The 25,987-nt window shown below is 36.0% G+C and overlaps 1 protein-coding gene across 2 annotated transcripts in view; it reads right to left on the reverse strand.

The window, feature by feature from the left end:
- LOC150098746 (structural maintenance of chromosomes flexible hinge domain-containing protein 1-like) overlaps window positions 1-25,987 on the reverse strand; it is a 733,568-nt gene that overhangs the window by 149,674 nt on the left and 557,907 nt on the right. For both annotated transcript variants that reach the window (XM_090405871.1, XM_090405872.1), the window contains exons 36-39: window positions 21,538-21,622; window positions 19,610-19,741; window positions 18,927-19,076; window positions 1,144-1,276 (exon numbers count right to left, since the gene is read on the reverse strand). In XM_090405871.1, the coding sequence (XP_090261997.1) occupies window positions 1,144-1,276; window positions 18,927-19,076; window positions 19,610-19,741; window positions 21,538-21,622 (500 nt within the window). The remainder of the gene's footprint in view (window positions 1-1,143; window positions 1,277-18,926; window positions 19,077-19,609; window positions 19,742-21,537; window positions 21,623-25,987) is intronic.

Raw genomic sequence — 25,987 nt, forward strand, 5'->3', positions numbered from 1 at the left:
ACAAGGCACTGGAAGCCAAACTGATCCATGACCACTGCACAGCCTCCCACAATGCATGGAGAATGATCGGAGCAGAGTCCAGGATGCTTATATCTTCATCCACAGCATCCCAGATGTGTTCAATCCCATTTGAACCCACTTGGCCACAATTTGGGAACTGTGGGCCAGTGCATTGTCTTGGCTGTAGGTGCAAGAAATGGGTGCACATAATCTGACAGCAGGTCCCTGTATCGTTTACCAGTGAGGGATGATGGTAGATGTACCAGGGGGGGCCCATTTCATCCCATGTAAACAGTCCCCATAAGAGGATACCACCAGCCTGAACTGTACCCTGCTGACACGAGGGATCCATCGTTTCATTGCTTGGTGATGCACTCGTACTCTGCCATCGGCGTGTACCAATGTGTACCTCAACAGTCCAGGCGACCTTTTTCCATGCATCGAGGGTACAATGGCGGTGTTCCTGCACCCACGCTAATCATTGTGCCTTGTGACGTGCGGTGAACAGAGAGTCGGGTGGTGGTGGCTTCTGTACCCCATAGCAAGGAGATGGTTCTGGATGGTGTGGCTGCTCACACATCGTTGTCAGCATTGAATTATCGAGTGATCTGGAGCACCGTGGCCTGTCTATCTGCTGTTACCATCCGAGCTAGCTGACGGCATCCCCTGTCATCGACATGTTGTACACCATGGCAGTTTTCTCTGGTGGCTGTAGTTTTACCCAATTCCTTGTACTCATGGTACACTCTTGGCACAGTGGCCTGTGAAAAGCCCAGTGCCTGCATGACTTCAGAGATGGAGTGCCCCATATGTCTGGCTCCAACTATCTGGCCGTGATCGAATTCGCTGAGATCTTGAGTCTTCCCCATTCTGTGCTCGACTATTACTCAGACAGTCAGTACAAGGTCTGACGACATCCCAGTCATGCACCACGTGGCACTATTCCATTTGCCAGGGTGATCACAGCACCATTTTGCCAACATGGCAGGTATCTCTAATTCAACCGCTCATGAGTGTATGAAAAAACTGACAGATGGTGAATTATTTCATTATGTGAAAATTTGTTCATAATATGAAATTATTGTCCAGAAGCAAAATATTTGTGACAGTTTAGTATCAAAATGTGAATGAAATCATACTTACCATTATAGAAAAAGAAATTTATATCATATGGTGCTATAGTTACTTCTCTTGATAAATCGGGTAAATTTGGTATACATCTCAAAATATACTCTCCGCCATCGCTACCAGAAGTATTTTCTTGAATTACTATATTCTAAATGTGTAAGAAGGAGAATAAAATCAGTGATAAAATTATTACGGATAGTGCTATATACTTTCTATATTTTTCAATGTGCATCAACAGAATGCAATAGGCAAATTGGTTCACAATACTTGCAAATACAGAAATCCAGATTTTTATTATTATCATCATTATATGGATACCTTCATGATGTCTGAAGACTCATTGTGAGAGACCCAATCAATTCACAATCTGTTACCTCTCCTTGAACCCAATAATAGACAAAGAATTCACAAATGACTCTGGCAAACCCATTCTACTCATTCACAACTCTCCAAGAAAAAAATCTAGTCCTCACATCCCTACTAATCACACCTTTATTCAACTTCCGGGGATGACCCTATCAACCAACTTCTGCAATCCACACACCCTCAATCTATTCTCACAGGGAACATCCACAGGCCACTCACCATCTTGGTCACTCGTTATGAATCCTCTCCAGTACTTCCTCATCCCCAAGAAACCCAAAGAACTAGACTTGAGCACAGTAGCCCAGATGCGGGCAAATCAAGGGCTTATAAAGAAAAATAACAACTTATCTTTATTTGTTAATGTGTTCTTCAATAGCCAAGTAATCTTATAGGTTACCTTAGTAACCTTAGCAATATGTCAATATGTCCTCTAAAATTTCTGTCTACCACCTACCCTAAATCTCTAGCTTCATCTATGTATTTCCTGGATCAATATGATACATGACTTGTAATCTATTTTTTCTAAAATGCATAACTTTACATTTCTCCACATTAAACTGATACCAGTAAGCTTATGCCCAAGCTCTCCTAACAGCCTATTTAAATCGCTCTGCAAGCTTTCCACATTACCTTGATTTACTACAACTCTACTTAATTTTGCATCATCAGCAAACAACTAAATATTTCCTTTCAGGTAATTTCCTACATTATTTATGTACAAATTAAACAGCAATGGTCTCAGCAGTGAACCATGTTTCACACCACTAGTCACCTGTTTTTTGCTTAGATTCTGCTCCCCCATATACCACTTTTTGATATCTGTCCAGCAGCCATCCTCTTATCCACTTAACCAGTGTCACATCCATCTCCATTTGTTCTAATTTGCATAACAGAGTTCCATGTGGTATTCTGTCAAATGCTTTTGCAAAAATCACTGTATAGCCATTTCCTTTATCCAACTTAGCCGTTACTAAGGCATGACCAACCTTTCACAAAGCCATGTTGGCCCTCATAGAGTATCATATTTTTATCTACCCATTGTTGAATTCTCTTTTTTATCAATTTTTCTAGTACTTTTACCACTACACACCTGAGTTACTGATTGGTCTATAATTTGCTACTGCAGTCTTAGAACCTCCCTTATGCAAAGGAATTATTTTGCCTTCTTTCCACTGCCTTGGAACTCTACTAGAGCTGACACTTAAATTAAACAGCTTCAAAGGTGACAGTTCCCTTGCACATTCTTGCAAAACTCTAGTTAATATCTTATCTAATCCCACAGCTGTATTGAGATTCTGCAATATCCTAAGAACCTCCAATTCATCATCTCTGTTCTCACATTGGTGTCTGTCACATAGGTTAAAGCAGTAACCTTACTAGAATGATATACCCTTACAAAGTGGTCGCTGAGTAACTCAACTATTTTATCAGCTTATGTCTCCTCATGACCATCATCACTCATTAAGGTTAATCTTCCATAGTCATTCTTCCTCTTACTTGCTACATAATGAAAGAAATCTTTGGGATTTCCTTTGGTCTGGATTTTAATCTATTACAGGAGGCAAGTTAAATCATCAAACACTAAAACACTGGACTGAACAGTATTTTAATTGATCAGCACCTACTCTTACACAGAATTTCCATTTTTTTTTTTTTTCAATGCCTGCCCTTTAATAAATAGTTAAGCAATGCTGCATTCTAAAAAAGAACTCCAGGATTTGAAGGTACCATTAACATCAAATAGTGATATCTATCATAAGTAGGAGAAGATTCTAATCACTTGTTGTAGTGCCACAGCCCTGGCTTATGGATGTATGAAGCGAAGTAGTATAAAACAATTTGGTCTCCAGAATGCTTTTTTTTATATTACTTTCACTCATGTATAGTGGAAGAAGCATAAACAAAAGGGTAGGAAGATTCCATCCTCTCTCTTCCTCCCTCCATTGCAGCAAAAAAAATCCTAAGTAGTTTATGTTATCTAAAACACTTGATACTGGCCTTTAATTCACCCACCTTTTGGCATGATTTTGGAACAGCTCTTTCGTAATTTTGTAAATGCTTTCCAGTAAAAGAATACCTTAATACTTTTTAAAAGAACTAGCTGGTTAGCAACTGAACAGCATGTGAAAACTTATAAAAAAAGCTTTGGAAGAAAGCCTAACAAAGTTTAAACTACCTCATTATTCAAATAAACTGAATCCTCAACTATGTTCCATCATAGTACAGGTTTTTTTTTTTTGGTAATGTGGCTGTATTATGTTAATATATAAATAAACAAAACTGCTATAATAATAAAAAATCATTGTGTTTTCTTTTCTTAATTCTAAATTATGTAAATGATAATTCACATAATTAATTTTTGAGTAGAAAAAACTTGTAAAGTTTTCCTATCACCTTTGTATGAGGTAATTTACTTTTCATCAATAGCATTCGTTTGTAAAAGTTTGTCATGTCATAGATGGGATTTGAACCTAGTATCTTGGTTGTTGACAGCAGCTCAGTAGCACAGTAAGAAGGATAATGACACATTTTCCCATCAACTGGTTGCATGGATGTCTCATTGCCATGTTTATACACACACATACACACATATATATATATATATATATTGATCCCATAAACAAGAGGTCGAGAGACCTGTAACCACATGAGTGGTATGTGTGTGTGAGGGGAGGGGGGATGCAGATCATATACTTCTTGAGGAGGGCTGTTAATAAGAAGGATAATGACACATTTTCCCATCAACTGGTTGCATGGATGTCTCATTGCCATGTTTATACACACACACACACATATATATATATATATTGATCCCATAAACAAGAGGTCGAGAGACCTGTAACCACATGAGTGGTATGTGTGTGTGAGGGGAGGGGGGATGCAGATCATATACTTCTTGAGGAGGGCTGTTCCAGAGGACAGAAGTGAATGGAATAAAAGAGGAAGAGGAGAAGCAGGTTCAGTGTGTTTGCAGACTATTGAGATGACTGAGGAAGGAGTCTAATGTGTCTGGGCCATGAGGCCAAATAGAGAACACATCATCTACATATCTTAGCCAGATAGAAGGTTTGAGTGGGGCTGAGTCTATGGCTCGTTTTTCGAAATCTTCCATATAGAAATTGGCAAGGGGGGTGAGAGGGGGGGGGGTGCACATGGCAGTTCCCTCTATCTGCTTGTAGATTTTGTTGTTCCAAGAGAAATACCCAGAGTTAATGGCAAAGGAAAAGAGATCTAAGATGTCAGAGGGAAAAACGTTTTCTAAGAGAGATAAGGTGTCAATTAAGGGAATATTGGTAAACAATGAGGAGATATCAAAGCTTACCAATATGTCTGTCTTATTCAAGGTTAAATTTTCTGTGAGGGCTTTAAAGCGGGTCGAGTTTTTTATATAGGAAGGGGACCTTCCGGTGAGGGAGATCAGAGAGTTGGCCAGCTGTTTAGATAGTCTATAGCAAGGTGCATTGGCGGCATCTACTATAGGCCTGAGTGGGGAATTGGGTTTGTGGATTTTTGGTAAACCGTATATTCGGGGAGGACGAGAGCGGATAGGTTGAAGTTTTTTTGTGACGTCAGGGGGCCAGGAAGATACTTTTTTGAGTAAGATTTTTAGTTTCTTAGCTTGTGTTTTTGTGGGGTCATGCTCTAGCGCGATGTAGGTAGCGCGATCGCAGAGGATAATGTTCATTTTACGATTGTATTCACTGGTATTAAGAACGACTGTGGCATTACCCTTATCCGCTCTGGTGATGACGATACTTTTTTCTTTACGTAGTTTCAGGAGAGCTGTACGTTGGGCATATGATAAATTACTTTTTGGCAGCGAAGAATGCCCGAGGATGTTGGCTACATCAAGTCTGATGTTGTTAGCTATCTCCGACGGTAAGCGACCGATTCCCCGTTCGATGTTCACCATTACGTCAAGCACTGGCACTTCCTTCGGAGCAATGGCAAAATTACGGCCGAGGCAAAGGGCACTGACGCCATCGTCGTTGAGCCTTTTGGAAGAGAGGTTTATTACTGTCTGGAGCGGTTGAATTTGTGGTTGTGGTTTGTTTTTCACAAGGTTGCTATATTTCTTGATGTGTTTATTTTTTATTTTTTGGAATTCTCTCTGTGTGGAAGTTTCCGAAATGCCAGAGAGAATCAACCAAAGTTCAGGGTTAAGAACGGTGGAGAGCTCCGAATGTAAGGAACCAATGCCGGCGTTCGTCACTGTGAGGGTAGCACGTGTAGAGGCGATTTGCTCGCGGAGTAATGCCCGGCTGGCACAGTTATATATATGAAGTGCTTTTTTGGAATGGAAATCGATCTTCATTTTAAAGCAGTTTGGTATCACTCTTGTATCCCGACATCGTTTTAAAAAGGCCAACCTATTTAGTTGCCTTGATAGTCATAGTTTTGACTTACCGTATTGCTTGGATTTGCGTGCTAATTCTTCTCCATGGATGATTAGAATACGTGTGTAGAGGCTTAAGTGCTGTGAGGACATCATGTTGGAGGCTTAATGGATTTTTTACAACACTCAAAAAGAATTAAAATAGAATTTAATACTTCCTATATTTCATCCTAGTCACTAGGACATCTATGGGGATTACAAAAACAATTAATGTAACATATACTCAAATAACAAACAATACTAAGCCCAACCATGTGGGTGACACTAAAGTCCTATCTAGGTAGAGCGCCCTCTAAGGGCAGTAGTAGGTGGCCTGGAATGTAAGGTGGGAACTCTGGTGATGAGTGTTTCCCAACCAAATCTCAATAAATACGGTTGCATTAAGCTTAAGAAGATTTGGGAAACACTCATCTCCAGAGTTCCCACCTTACATTCCAGGCCACCTACTACTGCCCTTAGAGGGCGCTCTACCTAGATAGGACTTTAGTATTACCCATGTGGTTGGGCTTAGTATTGTTTGTTATTTGAGTATATGTTACATTAATTGTTTTTGTAATCCCCGTAGATGTCCTAGTGACTAGGACGAAATATAGGAAGTATTAAATTCTATTTTAATTCTTTTTGAGTTGTAAAAAATCCATTAAGCCTCCAACATGAGATCAATACAATGATGACTACTGAAGTATTTGAAGGATAGACACAGTGCAGAAACATTGCATCTGTGAGATAGCAGTTGAAGTGAATCCGTAAGAGATGGATCGTCTATGAGCCAAATTGCTCTCCTCTGGATATCATCATGAATTTTTAAGGAAGCTTTAAGTGTACACCACCCCAAACATGAGCAGAATTATAAGCATGGATGGATTTTGGATTTGTATATAGTTAAGAGTTGGTTGGGTGTGAAATAGTCTCTTGAACAAAATGGAATGTCTAGTTTTTTGGATGCTGAAGAAGCTATTGATGTGATGTGGTTATGCCAAGAGAGACTGGAGGTAAAGATTAGTCTAAGCAGAGAGAGAGAGAGATCTGATTTTATCTGGTGATTTGTGTATTACTGAGGGGTAAGGGTAGGTAAACTGAGATCTCTTTTGTGAGAGAAACGGCAATCCTGTGTTTTGGTAGCAGTGAACATGACAAGGCTGTCCTCACTCCATTGAAGAATAGTATGGATCAATGTTTAAGGTACTAGTTGCCGATAATCTTATAGCCTGGGATGTTAGAGTACTGATTGGTTTACCAAATGATTAGGAGTGGAGAGTACTATTATCTGAAAGCTGTAGAGAGGATTACTGGTGATTGTGAGTAGGTCATTTATAAATTGGAGAAAGAGAGTAAGTGATAGGATGAAGCAGAGGTTGGTAACGCAGTGCCACAGGCGGCATGGCGCCCGCAGTCAATTTTCAGTGCACCATCAGAGAAATAATTATAAACTGCTTTGGAGCTCGCACTGGTAATTTTGCAGCAAAGATCGCAGTATATCTGAGAGATACATTCATTACCAGTATGTGCTAAAATGCAAAAAAACATAAAGAAAAAACACTGCAAATATAATACATGATGGTACAAATTAAGTGAATATTGAATCCAAAATTATTTCATAGCCGAATATATAGAAACTAAACGTTTTGGCAGATGGAAGCATAAGTAGTGCCTTGTGGGCAACTCGTAGTAAAGGTGGAGCAAGCTCCAGACTGCTTTCCTTAGTATTTTCCATAAATGTAAAGTACATCTTGCAGAGGTTAGCAACCTTTTTAATATGAAGAGTGCAATATAAAATTTGAAAATTAGGAGGGCTCATGACACAGGCATTTTTTCTCTCATTTCAGGCTGAGAAATTCTATGATTAGTTGCTTTTTTAAGAAAAATGAGATTTCAAATGTTAACATTATTTTATTTACCTCGCTTTTACTGCATATTTTTGTATTTGCATTTGTTTATTATGCAATAATAGTGTGGCTAATTCTAAAAAAAGTAATATAGATTACTTTTTATTACTAATTTTTAAATCAGGAGGAGTTGGCAATGTAGTGCCCGTGAGCGTCATGATGCCCGCAGTATTGCACCCTTCATATTAAAAAGGTTGCCGACCACTGGGATAGAGCCTTGAGACACTCCAGCATTGATGCTGATGTTTAAGTGATGGTGATGATTAGGATGAGTGGAGAGTACTATCATCTGTAAAGCTGTAGAGAGGATTACTGATGATTGTAAGTAGGTCATTTATTAACTGGAGTACATCATCCACCACTAGACATAGGACAGAGCCTCGAGACACTCCAACATTGATGGTGATGTTCAAAGTGCAGGAGGCATCTCCCATGACTCACAGAGAACAACCAAAGAGAAAGCTGGCTACCCAATTACAGAGGGTAACAGGGAGACCAAAGGATGACAATTTTTTTTAGCAGGCTTTGATGCCACACATGGTCAAAAGCTTTGGAAATGTCAAGGGCAACAGCACAAGGTTTTCCAAGCCTTTCATTGGCCAGTGTCCAGTGGTGGATGATGTAAGCTACAAGGTCAGCTGTGGATCTTGAATGGCAGAATCCATACTAGTGGTAAAATGATTAATTGGTGGACCTCTTAAATAGTGGAGGAGTTGTTATTGATGACTTTCTCCATTGTTTTGGAGAGGACAGAAGTGATGGCAGCTGGTTGGTAGCTTGACAGTAGACATTTTTCACCCTTAGGATTGATATGAGATTACTTCTATGTGTTGGGATAAGTACCAGATATGTGTTAGGCTCTGAAGCACAATGTTTGAGGACAATTGAAGAGATGCCACCAGGACTAAAATACTTTAGTATCTAAGTTATTTAGTAGTTTTCTGATGTTTTTTTTTGTTGAAAAACTACAGTATATGCAGGAGTTCAAGAAAAGAGTGATGCCAGAAGGTTCAGCTTTATCTTTGGGTGAAGTAACAGTGATGCCATCAGGATGAGAGAGAGAGAGGGGGGGGGGGGGAGAGATAGAATTGTAGGAGACCAAGCAAGGACCAGAAGGCACGCCTTCCATTTGAACAGGAGGTAAGTATTTTTGCTGTTTTTTTTTTTTTTTTTCCCTGAAAGTTTTTATGGCCTTTATGAAATTGGATTGATCTGCTGATGACTGATTTGCATACATTGCATGCTGTGGTATAAGCGGAATATGAAGCTGGAGCTCTTGATGCAAAACACATGTAAAAAGCTAATTTTTTCTTTGTCTGCTTTGATACACTTATGGTTAAACCAACTTGGGAAGAAGATAAGAATTTATGGGTTGAATAAGACATGAAGGCCTTCATGTCAACATGTAAATATGTTGAAATATCAACTTCAAGAAATAAGAAATTCTTTTATTTTTTCAGATAAATTAAAAATAAAATTTCAACTTTAAGAAGCTTATTTCTGAATATGCTTATAGGAAAATATGTACAGTATCTACATATTTTGATATTTTAGGATTTTTAAAATTAATATCATGTCATTTTCTGATGTATATCTTCCACAGGATGTACCAATGTTATGATAGACCAAAACAGCATATTGTGAATGGTTTCCTATTTGTTTTTTCAACTATCTAATGATCTGTAAAACCTCTGATTTCATCAGTTGTATTTTGTTCTTCTAAAGTCTTCCAGCTGCATCCTACTAACTATATTTCAGTCTTTCTATGGATCTTTTCCCAGACATTTTACTAACCTTTCATCTCCTATTCTGTTTAAGTAATAGTCTCATACGATACCATCTTAGATTACTTGTGTCTGCACATTTTCTAAAATTAACAATGTCAAATTCTTGAGAGTTATGGCATGAAAACCACATATCTAATAAAGAAAATACACTATTAGTTTTCTATAATTTTCTACTAGTTTTACACCCTCTGTCAAAAAGAAACCAAAACTTTTGATAGAAAATAAAACAGGGCAATTATAATTATTCAAATCATTTATTTCAATCAATATACTCTCCCTCAGCTTCAATACAGCATTTGGCACGGTCAATTAATTCGTTAAATGAGTTTTTTATATCAGTTTTCAGGATACTGTTGAGGGTCGTGGTTACTGCCGCTTGAAAGTTTTCAATGGTGTCGTATCACTTTCCTTTTCGGCAAATGAAGTCAGGGGAAGAGAAAGAAGTCACATGGTGCTAAATCAGATGAATACGGTGAGTGATCCAACACACAAACTTGGTTTTACTCAAAAACCTGTCTCACAATGTTCAAACGATGAGATGGTGCATTATCTGGGGCACACACACACACACACACACACACACACACACACACACACACACACACACACACACACACACACACACACAGGGACGAGCTAAATTACATTTCACACAGTATGTCAAAGAGACAATGATTTGATCAACAGTTATTCCACTGGCATGACCTCTAGTGAAAATAAAATAAAATAACTACATCAAAGCTGTATTAGGTGGTTGATAAGAATCTCACAGGCTTCTTTAAATTTACATTCATACCATGTTTTGGTGTGATGTAAACAAAGGTGCTTTTCCAATTAATTCTTTGTAAAGTGTTCAGAGCATGATCAGAAAGGCCAGCTTCACCATAGTTATTATATTTAATGTGTTGTTTATGTTCCTTTTGTCTGCTAGGAATCGTGCGTCCTGTTTCCACTATATAGGGTAGATTACAGGTGCAATAAATACGGTATACTCCAGGGTAGGCCAGCAGAGAGAGAGAGAGAGTGGGTCTTTGGATGAGCTGAGTAACCTTTTTAATTTTGCAGGAGGTTTAAAGATGGCTTTGAGGTTGTATTTCTGTAGTATTCTGTTTATTTTATCTGATGTCTCTTTAATGTAAGGAATGAGTTTTATTGTAGTCTCTTTTATTGTTTTTTGTTGAGGTCTTGTAGAGAATTTTGTTAATGGTGTTTTGGCTATAACCATTTTTTAGGAAAGTATTACTGATAACTTTCAATTCACCTTTAAGCACTTGTTCATTGGAACAAATCTTCAAAGCTCTGTTTTTTTAGAGTATTAATGACACCTAGTTTTTGTGTTGGATGGTGGTAGGAATTTATGTGTATATATTGGCCAATATGTGTCGGTTTCCAGTAAACAGCGAAGGAAGGACTACCAGAAGGAAGACGTGAAACGGGGAAGTGTGTTCTGCTTTTCAATCTCAATTGTATGCATTTGTGTTGTTTGTTTAGGTGGCTGAGGAAAATGTGTAATGTCTGGCAGCCATGGAGCCAGACAGCAAAAAAAAAACATCGTCAAATCTTGGGATTTTTAGACCATTATTGTAAAGATTAGGGTGGTTGATAAGAAATCTCAGAGGCGTCTTTAAATTTACGTTGAAAATCTAAGCCAGATTTTGGGTATTAAAGGAGAAGAATCTAGAGCACGTTGCTCAAAATATTTCATGTAAAAGTTAGCAATGGGGGAGGGGGATAATGGTGAGCCCATGGCTGTGCCTTCTTTTTGTAGATAGAAAGCATTTTACCACACAAAATAACCAGAGCGTAATAAATATGCAAAGAGCACTATGATATCGAGAGGGAATTTTTCCTAAAAGAAGGATTGTGTCACTGATCAGGACATTCGTGAAGAGGGCAGAGATGTCAAAACTAACTAATAAGTCATCTTTTCTAGTGTGATGTCTTCAATTTTGTTTATAAAGTGTTGTCTGTTTTTAATATAGGAGAGGGAGAAAGACCTACCGACTCCTTGAGTGTTGACGCTAGTTTCTTGGCTAGGTGATAATTAGGGCTGTCATATCCTTGACTATCGGCCCGAAGATACAGTCAAAAAAATTACTTCCACACAATGCTCGTTTTCCGAGAATTTACGGTCTACCAAAGATTCACAAACAAAATGCACCACCACTGTAGCTGATTTTATTTTTATTTGATTTCTTGATTTATTTTAATTTTATTTTATTTTCACTAGAGGTCATGCCAGTAGAATAACCATTGATCAAATCATTGTCTCTTTAGCATACTCTGTGAAATGCAATTTATCTTGTCTCTGTATATATATGTGTGTATATTCTAGATGATGACCTTAATATGAAGGCCGAAACATCGGGAAATTAAAATAATTATTTATAACACAGTTGTCGAGTCCATAATTTGTCTAAAATGAAGTTTTATCTTTCCTTTGCATAATGGACTCATTAGACTGTCACAGCTAAGTAACTGGTTTCATGGAAACTTAATTAATGCTCTAGTAGGGTGGTTAATCCTATCTGCTATGTCTGACTCTTGTATATTCTGAATTTGTTTGTCCTGTGAGATGAAAAAATCTGAGTTTCTGGGGGGGGGGGGGGGCTTCCACTATGAAAGAGTTATATTTCCTTCAGCTAAAAAAACTCCTCATATTGTTTACTCTTAGATAGGATTTGAACCCAGGATTCTCCAACTGAAAGGCACTGTCTACACTGAATGAGCTATCCTATGGAATCTCTTGATTTATTTGATATTTTATAAAGTGGTTATGATGGGTATTTTATGCCAATCGTCTAAGATTTCACTTTGTGACCAAGACTTTTAAACTAAACTTTTAAACTTATTTAAAAGATAGCAAATTAAAATCTTTTATCATCACCAGATCAGCATTTCATGTGAAATAAAATCCACTTTAGAAGCCCTACCAATTCAGGCTTCTGATGGCATTTTCTACCTTATGTATTGATATGTATTCCAGATTATATTCCTGTTGGATATTTTCTATCACTCTTTGACCATTGGTTACCCTTTTTAATAATTTCTCAAAGTAATTATTTCTGATATCCAAAATATCCATAATTATTGAACGTTTTTCTGTCATTTTTATGATCTCTAATTTCTTTTGTGGTATTTTCCTCCATTTTTAAATATTCTCAGTAGATATTAAAACGTTTTGTCATCTTCGTTATATTATCTTCTACATTCTTTCCAAAATCTTCCTATAACTTTTACTGAGTTTTTAACTTCTTAGGTAGGTGTTATTTTTTGTTATTTTTCTATCTTTCATGCTTCTCTGGCTGAATCAATCAACATTTTTGTTAGAGTTTGCTTACTTAGCAACCAAAGTTTTGTTTTAGAACTCTTTAATTTTTTTCACAATAAAATTTTTTATTTGAGTTTAGAGTTCACATTAGTTTTTTTTTTTTTTTACTTTTGATTCTTTTCAGAACTTCTCTCTCTCTCTCTCTCTCTCTCTATATATATATATATATTTCATTTGTTTATTTTTTTAAATAGAATGTCCATTCTTATTGCGCTGCAACAATCAACATTTTGTGATGTGTGTGTGTGTGTGGTCACTTTCTATATCAAATGAAGATGTACAATCATGTACCTTAAACAAAGGTAAAAGATGCCACCAAAAAAAAAATAACAAAGTAGTCAAGATTATCTTGATTTTGTGTTTCTTTCATGAGAATTTATGAACATTTTTATGTTCATACTGATTCCTAGTGCCTGATAAAAAATCATCTTTATAAAGATGGATTTTTCAGGTTGACACATCTTTTCCACTGATATTTCTTATAGTGTTCATTTTGATTCTGTTGAGGTCATTCTATTAGGCAAGTTTTCACCATTCATCTTTATATCCTGATTCTTGTAGATAGTTGTCATAGTTATGTTCCCATGAAGATGGCAATATGACATTGCCAAAATATAGGAAGTATTTATTAAAGTCTTTTAATAATATTCAAGTATATGTTGTTAAATTCCTTAAATAATTTACTAGTCACTAGTTATATCCTGATGAAAACAGCAGAACCTTGTAAAACCAGAAGGCCAGCAGAATATCAATTATGTTGTTTGAAAGCTATTTCACTTATTCAATCCTATATCCAAGTGTAAGCAAATAAAAATTTGCATACGAAGTAACATCGTGACTAGGCTTCATTATATAGAGGCTAATGACTTCCCATTAATTGCCCTAGTATCACATAATGCAAAAGAACATATCCTTATGAACATATATAATGATATGCATTATGGGAAGGGCCTCTACAAGACTTATTCGACGTTTATTGAGGTCTCATCAGTGGGAGCCAGACCCAGAAGTGATACCAAGGTTGAAGTAATGCAGAAGTCCTTTAATCCAGAGTATTTTCTTGCTTATACTTGGATAAAGGATTAACCTAAGAATATAATTTCTTGGCATCTTTAATTTATTCTAATTACCATATTTTTCCATGTATGAGACGTCCCAATGTATAAGACGAACCCTACTTTTTCAAACCCAAAATTAAGAAATCAATATTTTAAACATAAAACAGAACACATTTGATATTTTTTTAAAATATTCAAAGTATATTTAGTAATTAAGTAATATTTTTAAGATACATACTAAGAAATTATGCCTCACTCTCAATTTCAGGCATATCATTTTCTTCATGACTATTAGTTCCAGAGATATCACTTTCTTCAACCTCTACTGAATCACTCTCTATATATATGAGATCATCCTCAGTTCCATCTATGTCATTGCTGATTCCACATTTCTTGAAGGACTTCACAATCACTTCTTGCTTGACTCCATTCCATGAGTTTAGGATCCATTTGCATACTTCAGTAATGGTTGGGTTTTTCACCCTTCCTGTCGGTGTCAAGTTATTACGTGCTTTTTTTGCATTCATTTATTCCATTCTTCTTTCATCAGAGCTTTGAAAGGCTTGTTGATAGAAATATCTAGAAGCTGTAACCGACCTGTAAGTCCACCAGGAATAATCTGCTAGCTGTGTTCACAAATCCACTGCAACCCTTTTTATCATTTCTGTTAAATGTGCTCAGAACTGATCAAACAAGAGCAGAGCTGGCCTCTTCAGGAGCCCTCCAGGTCTTTTGGACCAAATCTTTGCAAACCAAATATCAATGAAAGGACAGCAGTATAGTGTGTTAGTGTGTCTTTTCATGACCACTTGTTTTGATTACCACTGTTTTGACCCCTTTCATATTAACAGTTCTGTTGGAAGGCACATCAAAATTGAGAGGCATCTCATCCATGCTTGCAATCTGACTTGGTTCAAAAGCATACTTTTTCCAAAGTTTTATGACATAGGAGTAAAACTGTTGAATTTTATCATCATAAGCTGGTGGCATTTTCTGGGCTGACTTGGTTCATGTTCTCATGGCCAAGCCTTCTCTCGTCATGAAGTTTTTACCTTTTTGCCTTTCCTGTGAAATCAACAATGTTCATTTCTCTTGCAAACCTTTTTGCCTCATGTTGGATAAGCTTGGATGACACACATATCCCGATCTGGCGCTGCTCCATAATCCAAGTCATATGCCTCTGCTCCAAGTTTGGCCATTTTGCTGGTTTTCCTCTTAAGGCCCTCTTCTTTTTTTGGCATCTTGAGTAGTTGTTCTTCCTGTTTTCTCCACTGTCTAATCATACACTCAGTGGGAGGAGGTCCAAACTGTTTCTATGAAGCTTTATTTCCATGTTCTTTTGCATAATTGATGACTTTTAACTTGAATTTTGAAGAATATGACAATTGTTTTTTTATTTTTGGACATTTTTATGGGCTAGTGTTCAAAATATTGTTAATGCATTAACTTACCCCACCAACGAGTTGCAGACATATGAATGCTTTCAGAGTTCTGATTGATTTATTCAGAATCAGCTGTTAATGACGTCAATCAACAGAGTTAACAAAAGCTAGTGATTGGCGGAAGTCAGTTCACGGAGACAAGGTACTGGCAGTTTCGCCACGGCAATGGCAGGTCTCTCAACCGGGTACCACGTGTATAAGACGACCCCCAATTTTTGGTCTAAAAAGTTTAGAAAAAAGTATCATCTTATATAGGGAAAAATACAGTATATTGTATTATCATAATATGTAGTTTCAGTCAATACAGAATACAGTTTAGTGCGCTAAGTCCCAAACTGCTACCTTGTTTTTGTTCAGCATCCATGTGGATACCTCACAGAGTGCACACCACAAGAATGTGAGGATTAAATGTTCTATAAGAAGATTCAGTCAGTTTTCTCCTTTATTTACAGGCTATAAATGCTTGCTCCCAGTTTTAAAGATTTCTCTCTTAAGTGTCCTTAATTTAAGAATTCTATTATCAAAGTTGAGGAATTAATCCCATTTCTTCCATGAGGTCTTTCATTTTTACTATAAATCTGTCAACTCCAGGAGAGTTTCAGCAAAGTAGCCTTGTGTAGTGTAGAGTAAGATCCTACAGTATATGTTCTTGAATATGAACTAAATATAAAAATAAAAACTGAAAGACAGACATAAATTTATCAAAATGGGGAATATTATTGATCTCATTATTTTCTAGATAAATGTAAAAGGAAATGTAAAAGTTTCAATATTGGAATTGCCTTGGTATGCACTACATAAAACTACCCAGGAGTCTGTACGTTTAATTTTCATTAGTGCTAAAATTAGGTTTCACTTGGCAGCTGTTTCAAACCTAAAGAGAGCAAAAACTCTGTTTAATACCATAGCAATCCCATCTCAAAAAGTTAAATTCATCACATGTGAAATCTCGGTGAACCAATTCTCATAAGCTCCCTGGGTAAATTTTGAAACTTTTAAGTTTTCTTTCTACATTTGGCTATAAAATATGGATAGATCCATAATATGTTCCATTTTAATATCTCTTATATCCACACATCATCAATGAATACTGTTTTTGGTGTTTAATGCTGAAACAACAACATTTGGTGAGTGATTAGTGATTATGATTATCTAGTATTCTTCCAGGCATAAGAACAATTTATATGAGAATGTAAGTGATAACCTTCACATTCTCATCTGCAGGCAGTTATTAAAAAATAAAAAAAAAGGGGGCAGGAACCTAACAGGACTTGCGAAAATTGTGATCTTCAAGGGAAAGGATACAACTAAAGTCAATGCTCACAAAAACAAATGCTAGCATAACAAACTCCCTTTGCTAAAACAATTTACTGCATAATTGCTATTCCTATCCACAACAAACTTTTCTGTTGCTCCTGTAAAGTTGCTATAGCAAGTATCAATTGTATTAGGAAAGTGAGAGTGAAGAAAGTCAATAATAAAAAAAAAAAAATATCAGAAAAGTTCAGTCTGGTGACATGAAGAGTAACAAAGACAGCAAACAAATCTGATAAAATGAGATAGGGATTTTTATCCAAAGAAATCAAACAATGAAGAAATTTTAGGCAGAAACTGGGATATGGGAAATCAGAGTGAATGCACATACAAATTCGTCCTAAGGTTTAGAGTCAAATAATGTGTAACCAGAAAAGTAAAACATATACAGGTGGAGAAAACTAATAGCAGAGTTTCCTTAATAAAGAGTTAGTTTTGAATGGTGGAAATGGAATGATTTAAAGTGGACCTGGAGAGTTTGCACCCCCCTCCAGCATAAAATTTGTTTCACATTGACATTTTGACTATTTCAGGTAAGAAAATAGCTGTACTGATGTGGAAAATTCACATAACTTCACCACAAATTATGCTCTAGGAAGTATCTCATACACAACCATTAAGACTTGTAAAAAAAATTTGATAACAAGATATTTGCTATCCAACTTGGAAGTCTCCAGCTGTGGTATTATATTAAGTCCAATATACAGATGACAGTCAATCTAGGCAGTTAAATCCATTTTTAAAGTTGTGCCATCAAAATAGCTGAAATTCCAGGACTTCATAATGCCAGCTATAATTCTGAAACCTTATTTTTATTATTATGGCAGAAGAAATAGTGAAAAAAGAGGAAAACAAAGACTTTCTTGCTCTCAAATTTAAATGTGTTTTGTTGCATATAGCAAAAGTTCAGTGTTTACTGAGGATGGTGGACTGTACACCTGATCCATGTTTGTTACAACCTCTACTTTCCTTTAAGCCTGTAAAAACATGAGCAGCACAACAGCCATACACAACTCAACTTCGATGAACATAACTAAACCAACTTTTGTTCTGTTTCATATCATTAACCTCTGTTCTTTGAAATAGACTTTTGTTTCAGGTCCTTCTTTCCCCCATAACAACTTGCTACATATAACACTGATGTATGGGTTTTGCAACTTCTCATTTATGGGTTGATGACTTTGACAATGTTCAGCATACATTCAGCTCAAGCAAGCAACAATGAATTCCACCCTGATGACTAAAATGAGTATTTATCTATATTTCCTTTTGCAGAACCTGAAGATCACATGTAATACATTTCCTGTTTTTTAGAAATAGTTCCAGAAATGTTTACTAGAAACATGCATGCAATGTGATTTTTTGAAATTTGTTTTGTAATGTAATTCTTGCCTACAAAAGGTTGAAATCCACAGTACATTAGTGCCAGAGCCTCTGTTCAGTCAGTATAGACAAAATTGTTTGGCTGGAAAGACCTGGATTCAATTCCTGTCTATGATGTGAAGAACCTTTATCAGGTCTTTTAGACTAAAGCTGGTCTCATACGGATGTAGAGATTCGTTTTTCCTGGAAACTTGACATTTTCATCCGTAAAGGCAAACTGGCCTGTAATCACACATATCTACAGACACACTTCAGGGAATGATGGCAGCCTGCACTAGTCCCTAGCTAGGAAGTTGTAGATGCTGCCCAATACCAGTATCCTTGGATACTCCCAAATGCTAACAATAATAGCATTGCTAAGGAAGCTAAGCATTATTTTATTTATTTATTTATACTTTGCATAATCCAGAAACCTTGGTCTAATGATCAAACATGGAACTTTATAAGCCACTTTAGGCCTCTATTATGAAGATATCACATCAACTGATGAAATTCATTTCTCACCTAAAGACAATCATAAACATCCATGCCTAAGGCAGGATTTAAACACATTGCCTGTTAGTTGAACAGTAGATACACTAACTACTCGGCAAACCAAGAATGCACAGCACTGAAAGAACTATTTGCATTTTTTTACAATCTCCTAACAATTTATGGACAAAATTTTCACTGAAGATATATGAAATTGTTATTTTCCTTTTTTAGTAACTATAGTTTCCAGAATAAGGTCTATGACCAGAACAGTTACATGAACAGAATATTTAATAATTATTGAAATATGTTCACTGCTTGACATAAATATCAATATATTTCATATTTCAAAACTGTAACAAACCTCAAGTATGGCTTGACCTTTTGAAACAGGAAAAACCTGAGATGTCACATTGCCTGCAAGTCGAGGAATATCCATGCCAGGAGTGGTACTTATTACCTGAACAGTGAGTGTACCATTCAGACTAAGTCCTGCAAGATTATCATATTCATCCTAAAACAAAAAATAATATTACTGTATAAGACTAAAATTATATGAAAATTTTATCTATCCACGTTAACTAGTTATGATCAGGAGAAACTATAAAGAGGCCAATATACTGATTAAAATCCCTGAAAGCAAAAACAAGCATCAGAAAAATTGGATGAATTATGAGAGAAAACAGATATAACTACACATTAAAAATGGAACAGTTATGCTATTTATATAATTCATTTAATAATACTGATGTTTCAGTCTGCTAAACTGCAACAGCTAGTTACGATCAGTATGCAATCTCTTGTAACAAGAAGTGCACTGGGCCAAGGATGATATTCTTAAGAACCTATAGTAAAAATGAATTGTAAATCTTTAAATAAGCACTTTACACATATATGTAAAACATTTCAGAAGACACTTCTTTCAAAGACTAGAAGCCTTGAAAGAAGTTAAGAAGTGTTTTGCATAGGTTAATTATAAATCAATTTTCATGAGTAACATTATTACTATTTAGAAGAAAAATTGGTGTATAAATACTGGTGTCTTACCTTAATATCCAATTTTAAGTACTGAACTAGAATGCGATTACTGATGTCATGAGTATTAGAGACTGTAGCCATTGCTGGGGCTTCAGAAGGAACAAATTTTACTGGAGGACCAGGGGTAACATTAACTGATATCTTAAAAAAAAAAATAAAATAAAATAAAAATAAACTTCACATATTTCAGCAATTAAACATTAATTTTTTTACAGATAAAAACAAAGAAGCAAAGAAGATGAAAAATTATTTTTTTATAGCGGAATGCTTACTATCCATGTTACTAATTCACAGAGCCATATCCTGAATAAATAAATAATCAGGACCTAGGAATGCAGAAGTCATGTATTTATTTAACCATAGCATCTTCCTGAGTCTAACTCTCGGCAATGAGACCACAATAAATGTTGAAACCAGTGTGGATAGCGACCCGTCTCATAATGCATGGCAATATAATGTGCCTCGTGATAAAAGAAATTCACCACATTCCAGACTGATGCAACTGTAGATTATGATCGAGTCTGTATAGATTGGATTTGGGTTTCTTAGTAATTACAAAAACTAAGGTGATGAAGGCTAGAATATTAATATCTCCTAATTTAATTTATCTTCTAGCTGGCTTGCCTGCTTTGAAGGATGAAAAAATCTACTGTTGCCAGCCTAGTTGACTGAGTAGTTAGCTTATCAGTGCTCCAATAGGATGTAGGCTCAAATCCACCATGGACATGACTGTTTGTGAATGTCCTTTGTTGATAAATATGTTTCATCACAGCAATAAAATACATCTACCAACAAAGCTGAAGGGAGGTCTGCAGTGGGCTTGAAAAAGTTCCATGTTTATTCTTTGGAGCACTGTTTTCAGATTATCTGCCATTTAGTCTGTCCATAATACTAAAGTTTTTTTACAACCTTTCATGGGTTGGAATCACATAAAATAAAACAAATGCTCCTATTCCCTTATGAGACCAGCTGCTAACTTCCTTTCAGATAACCTTATAAAGATTGCTTACATCCCAGATGGGATTCAAACCTAAATCTTTTCAACATCACATAATCTTCAATGAACCATGGAGATGCTACTCTGCATGATGTATTGAAGATTATGCACCACTCCCTCTTCTGCTGGAAAGATTTGGGTTTGAAGGGATGGCTACTAATTACAAGGTAGACAGAATAAACTAGCTGAGACACATATATGATAAACAAAAACAATATGACTTACTCATCAGAAGTGTGTCATTAGATCTTTCTCTATGTGCATAATGCACACAGAGAAAGATCTAATGTATTTCAACTATAAGCAAGGCTAAACACTTCCAAATTATTTATCTTTTTTTTTTTTTTTTAATTTTATTGGTTACATATCATTATCCAAGAACTGAAAATAGGATTTATGGGGGTCGGGGGGTTGAATTTCCAAACTTGGGCATATATCAGATACTCACAAATAATAATAATGTAGTTACTCAATGCTATAACATAAGATGTTCTGTTATCTCATAAATCTTTCTTTAAATATAACATCAGCATGGATACCATGCCCACTGAGGACATGGAAAGTCTTCAGTTGGTAGAATATTATCAATGCTCATTGCTCACAACAGGCACTGATAATATTCTACCAATGTCATCAGTCTGTCAAAGCAAAAAAGTACATGCTGGGTCTCTACAGATTATCTAACTCTCAGTATACTCACAGTACTGATGTACTAGGAGGCTAATGACTTTTGTCGGTGGGATTTACATAAAAAAGGGAGGAGGAAAACCTTGCAAATATAACTTTACAGTTTCAAGAAGAGATTTATAACAGAAAGCACTTGGTTTGATAAAAATACTGCAACATTTAGTCAAAATTTGAGAAATGCATATAGTATATTTAGTATAAAGATGCTTGAAAACCTAAAATTACTATCCTAAACCACTAAATGCAAACTTACCGCATTACTGCTCAACGTTTCTTTTCCTGAATCATACACAATTTTAATATTGTAGTTACCAGCAATTTCTGGGGCTTTGATGTTCCTGTTAAATGGAAAAATATACTTTAGGCAAAGCAAATACATACCCAGACTTTGAAGAGTAAAGTAAATTTTAAAGATATATTTTATTTACACTTTAAGGTATGCTTAAAGTGTAAATAAAATATATCTTATTTTTATATTTGTAAAATATAATTTTTATAAAATATAAAATTTGTAAAATAGTATGCATTACAATGCATACTATTTTACACATCTCAGCTATGATTATTACTGATATGTCTGTTATTTATGTAGATATTTCCTGGCCAGTTGCTTTCCACTTTTAGGGAGATGGATATTAAACCAGAGTTTTCTGGACAAAAACTCTGCCATAACAATATGAGAGTAGCTGACTCAACCTTGCAGAAGAAAAGCACTTGTAAAGGTTTCTTACATTCTACAGGAGAATGGAATTTGAATCCAAATCTTTTCAATTGAAGGACAAAAGTGAGTTGTCTTTGCAGACTATGCTACATAATGGTATTATTTAAGGAAATTACCATGTGCATCATAAATTAATTAAAATAGCATTTAATTCATATTTCCAATATTTTGGCAAAGACATATTGCCATTATCAGGGAACAAAGAACAAACTGATATGTGCATGCAGTCAATACAATGATATTGCCTGCATGCATAAGTATGACTGAAGCACAACAACAAAAGTAAGTCCTTAGTGTGCCACCCACTAGTAAGCTAGGATGGGTGTTTTAACTGTAAGGCTGAAGTTCTAAGAACAGGTGCATCCCAGATTTGAGACAGTGTCATACAACTAAATTGTTTTGGGTAGTTCCTTAAGGTTGAGGCAGATTCCAGGAAAAGTCTTTCATATTTAAATTTATTCCCATGGAGCAAGGCAGCCTTTTTCCATTGTATCCTGTGATGGATGTCCAAAGCATGGACAGTAAGCCGTAAGTGATCAGATGTAGTTATTGTGTTTGGTGATTCTGATATTGGTTGTCCTACCTGTTTGTTCACAGTAAGGCAGTTCACAGCTGCATGGCACCTAGCAGACACTGGACTAGTCTAGGGACTGTGGCTAGTTTTTGGGGAACAGATATGGGACGTCAATTTTTTATATATATATGGTCTGAAAGTGGTTACAATGTTGTATATTTTCATGAGTTTTGCTAGTTTTTCAGATGTGCTTTGAATATATGGGATAATGATATGTTAGTTTATTTTAACAGTATTGATTACAATACAGAATGATAAGAAAATAATTAATATTTATTAACTTATTAACTAATATTTTGCTGATATTATACCTAGCATCTTCTGAGCACAAAAACAGTTTGTCACAGTTCAAGAAACGACAACAATTTGGTATAACAATGGGACTAGTTAAAAAAAAAAAAATTGTAACAGACAATGCAAGGACCTGAAGTCCTAATTGGTACCACCTATATTAGAAAAAAGTATTAATTAAATCTTAAAATGACTGCCTCCCAGATTTTTTATAAATTTATACAGCCATACTTGAAGTTTGGAGTATTTTAAAGTTGTTGTTAATTCCAAAAGCAATCTCTCTCTCTCTCTCTGACTTATAATGACAAAAGTGCTAGGCCCTATGGCAAATCGGGCCTAGCACTTTTGTTTTCTTCCATTTGATGTTGTGTGAAGGGATATCCAAGGTGGGTCTGCTAGGCCCGATTTGCCATAATGATAGTGCCAAATGTATTTTTTATGTTCACCAAGGAGGCAGATGTCAACAGTTCTTCCTGTCTATCCATAGTAAGCCGGATCACAAGAACAGGGCACTTGATAAAACTCCTGGATGCAATAAAGAAGAGAGTTTGTTCCTTAGATGAATGAATAAGAGTTGCCAATTTCAAGCATGGTTTAAATATGGTATGTAGTTGATATTTATTAAGCACTCTAGATATCTTTTCAGATGTGCCTTGAATATGATGAAAGCATATGAATTGCAGCCAAAAAGAATAGGAGACAGGCAGGAAGATATGCATCGCCAAATTAGTACAATGAGTACAGGTCGAATGATTATTATGGGAGACTTCAACTATAGAGATATATGGTGAAAGAAAGAAAGATCACATGGCAGGAAGGAAATAGAATTTATACATCTGCTAAGAGATAATTACTTAAGGCAGCATGTGATGGAGGGGACTAGGGGTGGGAGAGTATTGAATTTGGTCATAGGATCAGAAGAGCTATCCAAAACCAAGATGACAACATTGCCTCCAATTGGCGAAAGTAGTGACCATGTGGTCTTGACTTGGGAGATTGTAAAAAATGAGGAATATTCTATCAAGAAGGGTATTTGTGGAACTACAAGGCAGGTGATTGTGACATGCTTAGGAAGAAGTTTAAATCTGTACCATAGCATAAAACACTGCAGGGTAAGGATGTTAGTAGTGTATGGGATGTAGTTAAGGGCCATCTAGAGGAAGCAGTATTAAATTTTATACCTAAGAGTAAGGAGGGTTAGTCAGGTAGGAGTTAGATGGATGAGTAACATCATTATGCACGAGCTGCAGAAGAAGAAAGTGCTGTGGAGGGTATATAAAGAACAAGGTGACCAGCAAATTCATAAACAGGCTCAGTCAAGAAAGGTGACCAACATGGCATGGAAGGCAAAATCAGATTATGAGAAGAATCTAGCCAAGCAGGCAAAGGGAATCCCAAAGAGCACTTTTGTTATGTGGCAAGTAAGAGGAAGAATGACTATGGAAGATTAACCTTAATGAGTGATGATGGTCATGAGGAGACGAAAGTGGATAAAATAGTTGAGTTATTGAGTGACCACTTCACAAGCATATATCATCCTAGTGAGGTTACCGCTTTAACACATGCGATAGTTACTAATGTGGGAACAGAGGTGGATGAATTGCAGGTTCTTAGGATATTGCAAAATCTCAATGTAAATACAGCTGTGGGATTAGATGGGATATTCAGCTAGGGTTTTGCAAGAATGTGCAAGGGAACTGTCAATGTCTCTGACTAAGCTGTTTAATTTAACTCTCAGTTCTGGTAGAGTTCTAAGGGAGTGGAAAGAGGGTAAAATAATTCCTTTGCATAAGGGAGGTTCTAAGACTACAGTAGCAAATTATAGACAAATCAATATCTCAGGCATGGTAGTAAGAGTACTAGAAACATTGGTAAAAAAGAGAATTCAAAATGAGTAGATAAAAATATGATACTGTGTGCAGGTCAACATGGCTTTGAGAAGGAGCATGCTTTAAAATTTACTAACTTTTAATCATAGAGTAACAGCTGAGTTGGATAAAGGAAATGGCTACAAGATGGATTTTGCAAAGGCATTTGACAGAATACCAAATGGAACTCTGTTATGGAAAATAGAACAGCTAGAGATGGATATCATCATCATCATCATCAAATTCCTGCCATGTACCCTCAAGGGGTGTACAGGATATGACAGTACTACATGAAAATATTACATCATTACTAACTTCCTATCTACAATTTTCCTCCAAATCAGTCTGTTACTTGTCAAGACTCCAACATTATCAGATCTTATATTTCTATCTTCTAAGGCACTTTGTACCGTATCAATCCACCTATATCTTGGTCTTCCTCTGGGTCGTTTTCCTGCCAACCTGGCAGAGAACACTTGTTTTGCTAATCTTTCCTCTCCCATTCTATTTAAGTGACCATACCATCTGAGATTAGCTCTGTTAATGCATTCCTGGATGTTGACAATGTCAAATTCTTTCCTAATATCCTCGTTTTTAATATGATATTGCCATTGATGCCATCTGTTCATACCTATAATCTTTCATAGGACTCTCATATCTGCGGTCTCTAGTCTTTGACCAGTTGTCTTACTTCTGACCCAGCTCTCAGATCCATAAGTTAAAATTGATTTGAACACTGTCTTATATGCAGCTAATTTAGTGTTCTGACTAATTTCTCTCTTATTCGTATGAATTTATTCAATTGACTTCCTACCATACCAGCTTTGCTGATTCTGTTGTCTATTTCTATATTTAATTTACCATCTTCAGTAAAAACCGTGCCTAAGTAGCTGAAATGTTTCACTTGTTTCACAGGTTCTCCATTCACAACACAGTTGACATTTTCAATGATTCTGCCTATTTTCATTGTCTTTGTCTTTTTATTGCTGACCTTCATACCATATCTATTACAACAGCTATTCAATTTAGTCAGAGAATCTTGCAGACTTGTAGCGGATTTATTTAGAAGTATAACATCATCCGCATAAAGCAAAGAGCTGACATTAACATCTCCAATTTTGATATCAGGTTTAATACCACATTCCTTCATAATGTGATCCATATAGATAATGAATAACAGAGGGGATAATGTACATCCTTGTCTCACACCAGATTTAACATTAAACCATCTTCCGGTACTTCCTTCAAT

Source organism: Typopeltis vanoorti, chromosome 15 (assembly GCF_054136105.1).
Source record: "Typopeltis vanoorti isolate ZY-2024b chromosome 15, IOZ_Tvanoo_1.0, whole genome shotgun sequence".
In the NCBI taxonomy this organism is placed as follows: Eukaryota; Metazoa; Arthropoda; class Arachnida; order Uropygi; family Thelyphonidae; genus Typopeltis; species Typopeltis vanoorti.